The sequence below is a fragment of the Arabidopsis lyrata genome (assembly GCF_000004255.2).
Source record: "Arabidopsis lyrata subsp. lyrata unplaced genomic scaffold ARALYscaffold_8, whole genome shotgun sequence".
NCBI lineage: Eukaryota > Viridiplantae > Streptophyta > Magnoliopsida > Brassicales > Brassicaceae > Arabidopsis > Arabidopsis lyrata.
In genome coordinates this window covers 6310382-6325748 of record NW_003302548.1, presented here as the reverse complement: position 1 = coordinate 6325748, position 15367 = coordinate 6310382, and the positions used below count along the sequence as shown (strand labels likewise).

Genomic DNA, 15367 nt, shown 5'->3' with positions numbered 1-15367 from the left:
ATGAGTGTGATGTTGTACATAGTCTTGCTTTAAGTTTAGGATTTGCTAATGTAATAACTGAAACTCCGCCAGGTAGAAGTGGAGGTTTGGCTCTAATGTGGAAAAACAATGTGTCTTTATCCGAGATCTCTCAGGATGAAAGACTTATCGATGTACACATTACTAAAAATAATTTACGTTTTTATTTGTCTTGTGCTTATGGTCATCTCTATCATATAAACGTCATGAACTTTGGGAACGTTTTAGAAAAGATTTCAATCAATCGGGATGGTGCTTGGGTTTTAATGGGAGATTTTAATGAGATTATTTCAAACTCAGAAAAAAAAGGAGGTCCTCCTCGTGATGAATGGAGTTTTAGGAGTTTTAGAAATATGTTGGCTTCTTGTGATTTACTAGATATGAAACACAAAGGAGATAGGTTCTCTTGGATTGGAGAAAGACACACTCACACTGTGACTTGTTGTCTTGATCGTGTGTTTCTTAACACAGAGTTTGCTGCTCTGTTTCCCCACTCTGAAGTTGAATTTTGGACTTCAATAGCTCAGATCATCGGCCCCTTTTTGTAAATATTGACATCTCTAAACCAAACATAAGGAAACCTTTTCGGTTTGATAAACGACTTTTCCAAGTCCTAGAGTTTAAAGATTATGTTCGTGAGGGCTGGGAATATTCTAAGTACTTTCAACGTTACTTCATCATGGATCAGATTCGAGTTTGTCGAAAACATATGTCCTGGTGTCGCCAAAACTTTCAATTGAATTCGGCAAAACGTATTAAGTACCTTGAAGGCCTTTTGGAAAGAAAAACGACAAGCTTCCTTCGTACGGACAGAATGTTAATTCCTCAAATTCAACATGATTTAGCTATAGCTTATAGAGATGAAGAGGTTTATTGGAAATTAAAGAGTCGCAACACATGGATGATTGAAGGTGACAGAAACACACAATTCTTCCACGCTTGTGCGAAGTCACGTTTCTCTCAAAATTACATAGTTTCGATCAAAGATGAAACTGGTGCAATACACAGAGGTTTCTCTGCGATTGGAGACCATGCTGAACATTTCTTTACCAACGTCTATAAGTCGACAAATCATCAAGTCTCTACTATGGACTTTGCGGATTTTATTCCTTCAGTTACTAGCGATATTAATGATGATTTAACAAAGGAGTTTACTTCAAAGGATTTTTATGAAGCTGTCACTCAAATTGGTGATGATCGAGCCCCTGGCCCGGATGGTTTAACGGCTCGTTTCTACAAACAATGCTGGGATATTGTGGGAGAAGATGTTATTGCGGTGGTAAAAACTTTCTTTCACACATCAGTCATGAAGCCCGCTATTAATCACACCAACATTTATATGATCCCGAAAATCAATGATCCTATTACTCTATCGGATTATAGACCAATAGGATTATGTAATGTCTTGTATAAGATCATTTCCAAATGTTTGGTAATGTGGTTAAAGAAACATTTGGATTCCATTGTCTCTGATTCACAAGCCGCCTTTATTCCGGGGCGATTAATTACGGACAACGTTATGATTGCTCATGAGATAATGCATTCTTTAAAAGCTCGTAAGCGTGTCTCACAAACGTATATGGCGGTAAAAACTGATGTTAGCAAAGCTTACGATAGGGTGGAATTGAATTTTTTGGAAACCACAATGCGCCTCTTTGGTTTTTCAGAAAAATGGATTGGTTGGATCATGGCTACAATTCTTACAGTCCATTATTCAGTGTTAATCAATGGTTCTCCGTATGGTTCAATTGTACCGGAACGAGGTATTCGTCAAGGCGACCCCCTTTTTCCATATTTGTTTATACTTTGCGCCGATGTGTTGAGTCACTTAATTAAATCAAAGGCAAGAGATGGTGATATACGTGGAGTTCGGATTGGTAATGGTGTTCCGGCTATCACTCATCTCCAGTTTGCGGATGACTCCTTATTCTTTTGTCAAGCTAATCAGAGAAATTGTATTGCTTTAAAGGAGGCTTTTGAAGTTTATGAATATTATTCTGGCCAAAAAATAAATACTTCCAAATCTATGATCACTTTTGGATCACGAGTCTTTGGTTATAGGCAAAATGATTTAAAACAGATTTTAGCTATTCCAAATCATGGTGGAGGAGGAAAATACTTAGGCCTGCCTGAACAATTTGGTCGCAAGAAGAGAGAGATGTTTGACAACATTATAGATCGGGTTAAGAAAAGAACTACAAGTTGGAGTGCCAAATATCTTTCACCGGCTGGTAAAGAAATCATGATTAAGTCTATGGCTTTAGCCATGCCAGTTTATTCAATGTCATGTTTTAAACTACCTAAAGGAGTTATTGATGAAATTGAATCTCTTCTTATGAGATTTTGGTGGGAAAAAAGTTCACAACACAAAGGGATATCCTGGATTGCATGGGAGCGGTTACAATATTCAAAAAGTGAAGGAGGACTTGGTTTTCGCAATCTTGCAAAATTTAATGATGCCCTTCTCGCAAAACTAGCTTGGCGAATTATTCGACACCCAAACACTCTTTTTGCTCGTCTAATGAAAGCTCGTTATTTCAAAGATGAATCGATATTGAATGCGAAACCAAGGCAAAGACAATCATATGGATGGTCATCCATTTTGCATGGATTGGACATTATTAAAAAGGGAACACGGTTTCAAGTTGGTGACGGTAACTCAATCAATGTAATGAAAGATAATATCGTTCCCGATCACCCACCACGGCCTCTATCATTGGTATCTCCCAATCCAGATTTGTACATCAGCGATTTGATTACGCATATGGGAGACTACCGTTACTGGAATCCAAACAAGTTAGATTATATAGTCGCCGTTGATCATGCTGTTCTTCATCAAACTCACCTATCCAGGGTGATTTCTCCGGACAAACTCATTTGGCATTATGATAAAACAGGTGAATACACAGTACGTTCTGGTTATTGGTTTGCTACTCATGATCCGACGCAAGAAGTCTTAAGGCTCCCTCCTCCCCATGGCTCTTTACCTTTGAAAAAAGCCATATGGAAATTACCCATTATACTAAAATTAAACATTTCCTCTGGCGTATTTTAACACGAGCTATAGGTACAATGACCCGGTTAAACTCTAGAGGAATGAAGTTAGATCCAACATGTCAACGGTGCGGACAAGCGGAAGAAACAATCAACCATTGCCTTTTTACATGTCTTTTTGCCATTCTAGCATGGAGACTCTCACATATACCTGTCCTACAAGCACAGTTATCCTCTGAGAATGTTGAAGATAATTTATCTTGTTTGATGGATTTGCAACGTACCATAGGTATCTCCAAAACAAATAAATTTTTACCCTTTTGGTTACTTTGGCAAATTTGGAAATCAAGGAACAATTTAGTATTCAACAAAGTTAGACTCAGTCCTTCAAAAGTAGCATTACAAGCGAAAACGGATGTACGAGAATGGCTTGAAGTTTTGGAAAAGCAGGGACATAGCGATTCCGATAACGTTACGTCCGCAAACAGAGTATATTCTTGGTCACGGCCACCGGAAACCTTCCATAAATGCAATTTTGATGCAAAGTTTGATATCATTACCAAACAAACAACCGCGGGTTGGATTATTCGAGATCATGCAGGTATAGCTAGGGCTTGGGGTTCTTCACGACTAAATAGCACGGGTTCACCACTAGAAGCAGAAGCGCAAGCTCTCCTTTCTTCCATGCAGCAATCATGGATTCGGGGTTTCACAAAGATTATTTTCAAGGGAGATTGCAAGGTTTTAATTGATAATATTAATGGTGTTTCACGAGACGCATCTATTGCAGGCATTCTTCAGGATCTTTGTTTTTGGGGTTCAAAGTTTAAAGAGAAACAGTTTAACTATGTAAATCGTAATTGTAATCAAGTAGCTCATAACCTTGCCCAGTTTGGATGTATTGTTGTATGCTTTTATTCTGATAATCATGATCCTCCTTCATGGATTGTGGAAACTCTGTATAATGACATTTCATATTAATATATTTTCATTTTGACGAAAAAAAAAAATTAAATTATAAAACGAAAATCTGTTATTATTTTTTTTAAATGACCAATCAAAATGAACATATAAAATTTGATATCTGACTTGCCATATTAATTTGTTATTAATCATTAAACTTCACCTCTCATCTTAATATGATTATATTAATATCAAACAAATAAATCATCATATCATCTACATAATAAAAAAAAAGTAATTTTTTCTGCATATGCCAAGATTTGAATTTTTAAAAACGCATATAAATTGTTCAATCTATAAAGGAAACAATTAAACGGGTCAAAAATTCAGACTTGAGTAATATATTTCTTTTACACAAAAATAAAGTCAACAAAAATTCCGACTGAGCAACGGGTCAGAATTTGAATATTTATATTCGATTTCATATTTATATTCGATTTCATACATTTATTTTTTTGAAATGTATAATTTTATATACTACAATAAAAATTTAAATATTTTAATTTGCAACATTTAAAATAAGTTTTACTTGATATTTTTAGAGAATATCATCAATACTTAATAGTTCAAAAAGTTAAAAATTATAAATACTCTAATTTGATTATTTTTAAAAATATTTATAATAGGTAGCGAGTTAAATATAATATATTATATGATGAAATGAGTTTCGATCCTTATAACTATTTGAATAGTTATATTTAATTTCATATAATTTGTTTTTTGAAATTAATAATTTTATAAACTACAAAAAAAATTTAAAGATTTTAATTTGGAATATTTAAAATAGCGTAGAACATTTAAATATGGTTTGACACCTCTAAATATTTGAAATTTTGATTCCACAAGCAATTTTAGAATTAACGAATAAGAGATTGTGCACGCAATATTTTAAAATGAAATATTGAGATTCTAAAATAAAAATATAGACTCCACGCACGGATTGATTTTGGTATTATTATATACTAAATATATGTTTATAACATATTCGATTATGCGAATAATTGGTAAATTCCGTAATTATAAATCTCAAACAAATTCTGTAATTAGATTAGCTCAAACAAATCTCTATTTCAACAACCAAAGAATTATAAATTGAAAAAGAATTTTCTAAATTAATTCAAAATAATAGCTAATTTTCTTAATTAATTCAAAATAATCTATGTTTTATATGCGATTAATTTATGATATTTTAATTTTTGATCTAACTGAAATATATGCAATCCTATTTTTTGGTTGTTAACATAAATTAACTCATAGTTCAAAAATATTACTTTTTAAAAAATAAAATTAATTTCCGTTTTCATATCTTAAAAAAAAAATATCCATAATTGAGTATTATAGAAAAAATTATATATTTATTTTAATATTGTATATAGGGACTGACAAAAAATTAATATTTTTTCACTTACTATTATAATAAATTAAAACTTACTTCTAATATATATATTATATAAATTTTGTAATAAATAAAATTCAATATCTAGTAGGACTATATAAAGCCCGCGTTATACGCGGATGTGAAAAATGTAAATTTTTATTAAGTATATTTGAATTCAAAATAATAACCTAAACATTTTCTTACTTTTATTATGGTAACTTTTGTTTCAACCCGAATTTTAATCTTACACGTTCTATTATGCAATACAATTTGTTTTATCATAAGAAAGTGTTTTTAATTCTATGTACTACATTTTAGTGGATAAGAGATAAAAAAATTTATATCAAAAATAATATGTGTATTATATCAAATATATATATTAGTTAATATTAAAAATTAATTAAAAATTTACAAAACATAATTAGTAGAATAATAAAAATCCACACAAAAATTTGACATCGACATTCTTTAAATATAAGAGATGAGGGGCTTTGGTACGCGCAACGTTTTATCTCATGTCAAACTAATTTGAAATGGGTTAAAATTATAAACAAAAATATTCTCATTAAGTAATCGGAAACTAATTCCTATAAGTTCTTTGTTTTCAAGTTTTTGGTGTTTTCACTTATGGCTATATGCGTTGAAACTTATAAAATCTTATTATATAAAGTATAAATTTCACTTGACATCATTTATTACTTTTTTTTGGAGGAATGAAGAGGAAAAATATAGGACCCACATATCTGAAAATGGAACAAAAATTCCTTGTAAATGGTAAAAAAAAAATGAGGAACAAAGAGAACATGACATTCCTACTCATTCTTTTCCTCAAAATTGGTTACCAATTGGAGCCAAAGTCATTGCAATCGAGTATATAGGAATCGAACCCACAACGTTAGCTTGGAAAACTAAGGGATTTAGTCGATTTATCATCTTTATATATTTAGCATGTCTAATTAAAAACCACTTTGGTTTTATTCGCCAACTTTATGATGAATATTTTTAGTTTTAGTTCTTCATATAAGTATACCATAATTTATTGCTATGTGATATATCTTTCATTCGAAATAATTTTGAATTAATAATTTTAGTGGTTAAAGAAACAATGCTAAAGTAAAAAAGTAAATATTTTTTTTACTTTTGAAAAAAAAATTTCTACTTACAAAGTTGTTAATTAATTTTATGTTCAATTTGATTTTAATATTTAAAAAATTAAACACGTCCATCGGACGGGTAATTATCTAGTAAAATATAAGTAAGACTATACTAATATTCTAATCAAGCTTCAAAAATTTATTCTTATAAACTCATTACCTTTTCCAAATTTTTGTGTTTTCACTTTACAAACAACAATAAACACAATTTTATCACATTAAATTAAATGTTAACTTCAACGTACATTGTGTATTGGTTAATATCCATACTTAATAAATTTTAATATTTGTTGATATGTCAAAATCTAATTGATCAGTAACACACATAAAATTAGCATATGTAAATTTTGTTATATAGATTTTTGTTAGTTTTATTTAGAATTCAAATCTCATCAATAAGATGAAATGTGTAGAATTAAATATCAGTTTATTATTATGAAGTGTGCAAAATTAAAATTTGGTTTAAAATAAAATTACTAAATAAAATATTAAAAAAGTATGAATTACTAATTAGAATTCAAATATTATCAATAAAAATTTATGCTTATTTTTTACATCCACTTATTTAAGCGAGTTATTCTTTTAATTCAGTTTATTTTGGATTATAATATTACTCATTATCTTTTTTTTGTTTTACGATCCATTGGGTCGTTGGAATGTCCTAATGACTTAGTACAATTAGGAATGTATAAAATTATTAAATCTGGTCTAACCAATTTGAACCACAACCCAACAGTTTATACGGTTCGATTTGGAATTAGCAAAGTGTGGGACTGTTATGACTTATGAGGTCATCACCATCAAATTAAATTAATTCCTCCGTGACCTAAAGAGTGACCGTTCCCGTTCACCACCGCCGCAAAAGCTTGTGGCTACCTACAGAGCTTCTAGGCTTTTAACGTTCTTCACGAAAATTCTCCGATGGGAGTTCCGTCGTTCTACAGATGGTTAATCCAGAGGTATCCATTGATTATACAAGAAGTCATTGAAGAAGAACCACTCGAAGTTAATGGCGGCGTCACGATTCCAATCGATACAAGTAAACCTAATCCTAATGGTTACGAGTATGATAATCTCTATCTCGACATGAACGGAATCATTCATCCATGTTTCCATCCTGAAGATAAACCTTCTCCTACTACGTTTACGGAGGTGTTTCAATGTATGTTCGATTACATTGATAGGCTTTTTGTTATGGTTCGACCTCGGAAGCTCTTATTCATGGCTATTGGTGAGTGTTTTTACTGTCATGAATTGGTTTTTTAGTTTTATCTGTGTTTGTGAATTTGTGTCATTGTGTTTTGGTGTGTGTAATTTGCAGATGGTGTTGCTCCAAGAGCTAAAATGAATCAACAGAGAGCTAGACGATTTAGAGCTGCGAAAGATGCAGCTGAAGCAGTATGTATCATTCATCTCTTTGTTATACACTATTTCACTTAATTTGTAGCATATAAGTATCTCTGGTTATAGTTGCACCTATCCTGTTCTTGACTTTGATCCACAGTACAATCTTGTATATACGATGCTACGTGGGGAAAGATGAATCAATCATTATATCATCGAAGGGAACAGTTGTTAGTATCGAGAAATGTTGTAACTTTTAGATCATACAAGAGAAGCTTTCTGCTGAGTATAGCTTTGTCCATGTGATCATATCGTCCTATGTTATGTGTCATTATTAAAATTAATGATAATAGTTAGACCGATTCTGTTACGATCATATTATTCTGTTGCAATTGCTATGTAACTATCTTGGGAACAGTATTTACCATTGAGATATTTTAATGCTACTACCTGCTATTTGTAGGCAGCTGAAGAAGAGCAGCTGCGGGAAGAGTTTGAGAGAGAAGGGAAGAAATTGCCTCCTAAAGTAGATTCTCAAGTTTTTGACTCTAATGTTATAACTCCTGGAACAGAGTTCATGGCTACTCTGTCGTTTGCGTTGCGATACTACATTCACGTTAGACTAAATTCTGATCCTGGGTGGAAAAATATTAAGGTATTAACTAGGGTCTCTGATATTTTCCTTGTGGCTGTTTACAATATACTTCAAGTTTTGCTCATGATTTCCTTATTCTAAAGGTTATACTTTCGGATGCTAATGTTCCTGGTGAGGGGGAACACAAGATCATGTCATACATTCGTTGTAATAAGAACCATCCTGGTTATAACCCAAACACTCATCATTGCCTATATGGTTTGGTATATAACCTTCCTTTAATTCTTATTTCTTACATGTTTGATTGTTCTGATCTTTATTGCACAAGCTAATAAGGCCATCCTACTTATTATTTCTTAACAACAGGACGCCGATTTGATCATGCTGTCTTTGGCCACCCACGAAATTCATTTTTCAATCCTTCGTGAGGTTTGTAGAATTGTTCCTTTGAGTTTTATTCCTAGCCAAGCAATGACCAATCTATCTTGTTTATAATTCAGCATGTGCTTCTTCAATATGTTTTGACACTTGATTAACATATGAAATAGTTACCAACTTGTATGCAAATCTTTGAAGTTTGAAGATACTTTCTTTTTTTCTTTTTTCTGCTTCACTTTATGCCAATATATCTGTATTTTCTCCTTGGTGACGTCACCTAGGTTGTTTTCTTTCCTGGAGAGGAAGACAAATGCTTCTTGTGTGGTCAAGTTGGGCACCGAGCAGCAGATTGTGAGGGAAAGATGAAGAGGAAGGCAGGAGAAATGCTTGATGATACTGAGGCAGATGTTGTGGTGAAGAAGCCATACGAGGTACTTCTTAGGGTTACACACCTCAATACTATATTTTCTAAATTGCATGGTATGTAAAGGGCTCATAAATATCTTTACCAGAATCATTCAATACCTTTACCTTTTGGCAGTTTGTCAATATATGGATACTTCGAGAGTATTTGGAACACGACATGCAGATTCCTAACCAGCGATCGAAAAAAAATTTGGACCGCTTAATTGATGACTTCATCTTCATTTGTTTTTTCGTTGGGAATGATTTCCTGCCACATATGCCTACGCTAGAGATACGGGAGGTTTGTATTTTTCTCTTGCTAATACTTTCTTCCAGTTGTCACAATGCCTGATACAGTGTGCCCTTACATTTGTATGGTCAGGTAGCATTATCTTAGATTTTTTATATCTGTTGAAAAATAGGGTTTCTTAGATATAGAATATGTTCCCATATCACACTTTTCTATGTCTGCCATAAATCACTTCATAGAAATCTTCATTTGTAGTTGAGATTACTTTGGTATTTAATAACTTGGTACATATTTACTCATAGTTTGTGTTCTTTCCAAAAAAAATCGGTCGCATCTTTGAGTTATTGAAAGTCTATGAGCTTACTTAGAACCCCTTAAGAAGTTTGAAAAAAGATTTTCAAATTATTATTGTTTTTGTCTTGCAGGGTGCTATAGAACTGCTGATGTCTGTGTACAAGAATAAATTTAGATCAGCAAAAAAATACTTGACCGATTCAAGCAAGGTGCATAAATTAAACATTCTTTATCTTACTTGGTGTAGCTGTTGGGTTGCATAGTTTTTTAACTTTTGTTTACTAACTTTCAGCTGAACTTAAGAAATGTGGAGCGTTTCATCAAAGCCGTTGGGACCTATGAAAATCAGATATTTCAGAAGAGAGCACAAGTACAACAGGTTAATGTCCACATACAATAATTTTGTTTTCTGTAGTTATCTGCATTTTCCTTGCATTTTAAGATATTTGGATGCAAGCGACAAGATTATAAATAACCTTAGCCTCCATCTAACGCTATGGAAGTGCTCATCTGTTACTCGTCCCGACCAGGCTATTAATCACTTCTCTCTGGCATGTAGAAAATTTTGTTTGATTGTACAACCGTATTTCCTCTAGGTGAATAGTAGCTCATAGTGGATTTTTGGGCCAGGGAATGTTGTAACTTCAAGTTGAGTAAGAGATACTTAAGAATTAAGATAAAGTGAAAAAACTTCGGAATGGTTAAACAAAGAGAATGTTTTGGAGTAACAACCATGTATAATAAAAGTATTGTCATTTTGCTTCTCTAGGCAAGATACTTGTGTATTTTCTTATAAGAATATAATATACTTAGCGGTTTTCTTTCTGAAAGATGGCCATACGCCTCTCTTTTCCATTGGTTAAAAACTTGTCTACACTAGCTGATGAATTTGGCACCCCTCTGATCCAGGGAAAATGAAGATTAGAAAACGTGAAAAATCTACAACATTTGTTTCAGTTCTATGGATAGTTTTTCATTGGTGCAAGTGTTATGATGTCTGTTACAGAGGCAATCAGGAAGGTTTATTCGTGACAAAGCTCGTGAAAAAGCTCGTGACAGTGTTCAAGCAAGCAGAAAATTCTCTGGCAAGTTGGTGCAATTAGATTCTCTAGATGAAGTGTCTGATTCATTGCATTCCTCACCTCCACGAAAACATTTGCGTTTGTCTTTGGATAATAACATTGGTGTGGCGAATGTTGAAACAGAAAATAGCTTCAAAGCTGAAGTAAGTCATCTTGTATCTCGTCTGAGGAATTTTAACAAATTTGTAGCTTGTCTCCCGTTTTTTTTTGAACTGCAGTTCTTTTGTTTTGGAGCTTTTCTCTCTCATTTAAACTGTGCTAAAGTACATAGTGGTTTTCAGGAACTAGATAACGGAGAAGACTTAAAGTTTAAGCTTAAGAAACTGCTGCGGGATAAATCTGATGTGTTCAGCTCAGGAAAGGGAGAACAAGATAAGGTCACATTTATATATTTTTTCAGCTCTGTTTCCATCAATGCTATCATGAGTGCGTAATCTTCATGAGTTTGTTTGATTAACATCTAATCAATCATTTAATCACGCTGGCAAGTTCACACAGCTGTTGTGTTAATAGGTTAAGCTAGGTGCAACAGGATGGAGGGAAAGATACTATGAAGAGAAATTCACAGCTAAGTCTGCTGAGGAAATGGAACTAATACGCAGAGATGTTGTGAGTTTCTCATGTGTTTAATTTGATGAAAATAAATTACCTTTAAGTCACTCAGAACGCATCAATTTACTGTTTTTTTCTTCTAATTATTTGCTAGGTTTTGAAGTATACCGAAGGTCTTTGTTGGATAATGCATTATTATTATCATGGTGTTTGTTCCTGGAACTGGTCAGTTTCTGGTCATCCTCGTACATATATTATATACTATTCGCTTTACTTATTTTCTTGTGGTTCATTACATCTAATATTTTGAAGCAGGATGATTATTGCGCTGAGATTACCATATTGTCCTGTAGGATAGGGATGCTCATTTTAATTTACATATCATGCTAAAAATTTTACGAGCTGTTCAAAACATCAAATTTCATGTGCAAGACTCCATCATAATTGTGTCATGCATCTTTGTTTATTTGAACTTAACTTCTACTTATATAGATCCTCTAGTAATCAAGCTGAGATGTTTAAAATTCTGCGTACATCTCTTTATTTGATTTTTATCTGTTGTGATTTAATTCCAAAAGAGCCTAGTTTTAGAGGACATGATGGCCTTAGTAATAATAGCAATCTTAGTGGAAATGGACTCATTGACACTTTCCTTTCTCCCATTTGTTTGTCGGTGGTTAATTACGGGTATATTTTGCAGGTTTTATCCATATCATTACGCACCTTTCGCATCAGATCTCAAGGGCCTTGATAGCCTAGATATTAAGTTTGAACTAGGTTCCCCGTTTAAACCTTTCAATCAACTTCTGGCTGTTCTTCCATCTGCAAGGTATTCTATCTGTATATCTGAGCATTCTTAATGTCTCTCTGCTGTCACTGATTTGCTCATTGGATTCCTGTTCTCAGTGCACATGCTCTCCCGCAGTGCTATAGGACATTGATGACAGATCCAGCTTCGCCTATAGCTGATTTTTATGCTGCTGGTAAAGTTGTTTTGCAGATTGGTCTCTTTCGTTGTGTTATTGTGCAATCCATGCCTCTCATTTAGCTTTTTTGGTGTGCAGATTTTGAGATTGACATGAATGGAAAACGCTACTCTTGGCAGGTTTGATTGTCTTTTCAGCATACTTGATTGGTGACCTGCGTAATTTCTTCAGTTAGATGTAGTCATTTTATGGTCTCATACCTTTATCTTTCGTTGTAAAGGGTATATCGAAACTGCCTTTTGTTGACGAAAGGCGTCTTCTGGAGGCAGCTGCACTAGTGGAGAAATCACTGACGGTACATCCAATCTATGTTTTGTGTATTGACTTTTGTAGTGGTTTTTATTTATAAGAAAAATTTGTACAATCACATGTAACTTTATTTTTCTTCTATATGTTTTTTTCCAGAACGAAGAAATTCGAAGAAACAGTGTGTTGTTTGACATGCTGTTTGTTGTTGCATCTCATCCCCTTGCTGAACTCATCCGTTCTCTTAATAGCCGTACCAACAACTTGAGCAATGAAGAACGAGCAACTATCATCGAGAAAATTGACCCTGGACTAAGGTTTGTGTCTGAATTTTGAGAATAGTTATGGTTGTGATTTTCTGCCGCTTGTTTACAAATTATATTAATTTCTTCTTGAGTATATAAGAAAAGGGGTAATGTAGTGAGGAAGACGCAATTGAAAATTTCTTGATGTATGCAGTGATGGGATGAATGGTTACATAGCTTCATGTGGTGGAGATAGTCAGCCTCCATGTTTCAGCTCCCCAGTCGAGGGCATGGAAGATGTTTTAGCCAATCATGTCATGTAAGCCCTCAATGCAAGAATTTGGGTTTAATCACTTTTTGGCCATCCCCTTGAGCTTTATGAAGATGAATTTTGGAACCTGATCTTCATCAAAGTAACATTCATTTTTTTTTTCAGTTGTGCTATATACAAACTTCCAGATGATATCAGAGGCAGCGAGATTACTCATCAAATTCCAACATTGAAAATCCCTAAAAAGGTATAGTTGATTGAGTTTACTGTTTGCTCTTCTTGGCTTCCGATTTTGATTTCAAGTTGTGGGTCAAGAATAAAGAAACTGCTTTGTTTGGATTTTAGAAGAACCAAACTCATAGTTGACTTGTTTATAGTGGTTAGTTTACACAGTTTTCGTTATTTGTTTTCTTCACAGACTATACATCTAGTGGATTTGAAAGCTGAAGGTCTTCTATGGCATGAAGATGGTGACAGAAGACGAGCTCCTTCAAAAGTTAAAAAAATCAAGAGGTGAAGATTATGAAATGTTGTGATATGCAAAAGTCTTGGAAGGCCTTTATTTACAGATGGTGTTAAATGTCTTAGTTCTTTTTCTCTTGATGTATGCAGGTATAATCCAGAAGGATCTATTTCTGGGAATAGGCTTGGGAAGGCAGCACACAGGCTTGTGTTGCAAACAATAAATGCCCAACCTGATAGTACGCACATCAACTCGGAACCAGCGTTGTGTCCAAATACTATTTTCCAGAACCAACGAGTGCCGAAAAGAATCCCAGCATTTCGAGAAAATGGGATACAATGGATAAGCCCTCCGACTCAAATCACTCCGAAGAAGATGAAAAGCCTTGAAAGTCAAAAGACTAGGAAGAAGAATGATACCCCTCAGAGTCGAGACAAATCGAAGAAGCTGAAAAGCTCTCTGAAAGTAATCCCTTTAAATATGAAGAAAACTAAAAACCCTCAGAGAGATTTCACTCGGGGGAAGAAGAAGGAAAACATAACCCCTCAAAGGAAACCCACTAAGGCGGAGAGGCAGGCGAAACACATTCGCATGATGGAAGAGGCGAAAAGGATAAAAGAGAGGAAAAAAGAGAAGTATTTAAGAAAGAAAGCCAAATATGCACAAAAGGATCCCAACACAGCTTGAGCTTCATCGTGAACTCTTACTCGATCAACTTAAACAATGTGCTAGAATATAATTAAGAAAACAAAGGAGCAGTTCGGATAATGCATTGATGTGATAGGTTATTTTGGTGGATCTAAACAGTTTTGCTACTCATCTTCTTGTAATTCAGACATGTGATTTAGCGATCAATGTAATTTTATTTATTTCAGAGGCTACCTAAAATGACCAAAGCAAGGGTCCGTTGTACTTTAGTTGGTGTAAGGGAGATCAAATAAACCCTCTGGTTTGAGTTTGTCATAGTCAATTAGCTATCTTGTTTTATCTACATGAATCTTAGTATTTTACGAATATGAAAGTATACCAATGCATACTCTTTTTTTTTTTTTTTCCATATTAGTTTCACTAAATTGTACCCTTGTTTCCCTAGAAAATAAAAGGAAACATAGACATATCGACACAGTGAAGAAGATCAACTCCAAGGCAAATAAAGATCCTTTATGGTGGATAATGATCCTCGGAAAACAGTTGAGTTGGATGAACAAAAAATTTCACCGGATATTGTAGTGAACCTAGTATCAGAACCTCTCCTTCCTTGATCTCTTCGAAATCCACTTTTTTTTTTTTTTTTCTTAATCTTCAAATTTAAAATGAAGGTCTTAATCTTCTTCTAGATTTGCCATATGCTTAAATGAACTCGGATTGGCGGTGTAGCTCGGATGAACCAAATGAACAATGAATGACCCACTTTGATAGAAAAACTCTCGGTTTATATTATAAAGTTGATTTTTTGAATATTATGTGGAATAAAAAGCTTATGTAGACTCTCAGATAATTATAGTCGAAAAGTTTTTAATAAATAAATAAAATCAAACTTAATATATGACTGTTGGAGTGAGATTGTAGTGTATCAGCCAAATAAGATATTTCGGAGACTCCTTGTATTTAGATAATTTGGACATGAATCCATTCCTCTTTGAGATTCTTAGTAGCTTCCATCGGTAATATTCTGAATTGGCTTGAGTAATTTGAGAAATGTCCAAATGGTTAGCTTCAAAAGGTTGAGTTTCTTGAGGAATCTTCAAT

The 15367-nt window shown here is 33.6% G+C and overlaps 1 protein-coding gene across 1 annotated transcript; it reads left to right on the top strand.

Annotated features, from left to right (window-relative positions):
• Positions 1 to 7308: 7308 nt before the first annotated feature.
• On the top strand, positions 7309 to 14609 carry LOC9299844 (5'-3' exoribonuclease 2). Its single transcript, XM_021035483.1, has 22 exons — positions 7309 to 7738; positions 7829 to 7905; positions 8315 to 8506; positions 8590 to 8709; positions 8813 to 8875; positions 9106 to 9255; positions 9366 to 9530; positions 9905 to 9982; positions 10066 to 10152; positions 10780 to 10998; positions 11137 to 11232; positions 11369 to 11464; positions 11562 to 11632; positions 12108 to 12236; positions 12314 to 12390; positions 12472 to 12512; positions 12614 to 12688; positions 12799 to 12956; positions 13099 to 13203; positions 13321 to 13402; positions 13574 to 13668; positions 13768 to 14609. Exons 1-22 carry the CDS (start codon positions 7429 to 7431, stop codon positions 14303 to 14305), a joined length of 3024 nt encoding a protein of 1007 aa, XP_020891142.1. The 5' UTR covers positions 7309 to 7428; the 3' UTR covers positions 14306 to 14609.
• The last annotated feature ends 758 nt before the right edge of the window (positions 14610 to 15367 follow it).

Excerpts from the sequence above, each read along its gene's own strand:
- LOC9299844 (XM_021035483.1), top strand. The coding sequence starts at position 7,429 with ATGGGAGTTCCGTCGTTCTACAGATGGTTAATCCAGAGGTATCCATTG. Across the intron at positions 7,906-8,314 it reads CGAAAGATGCAGCTGAAGCA|GCAGCTGAAGAAGAGCAGCT; the intron begins GTATGTATCATT and ends TGCTATTTGTAG. Across the intron at positions 13,403-13,573 it reads CATTGAAAATCCCTAAAAAG|ACTATACATCTAGTGGATTT; the intron begins GTATAGTTGATT and ends TTTTCTTCACAG.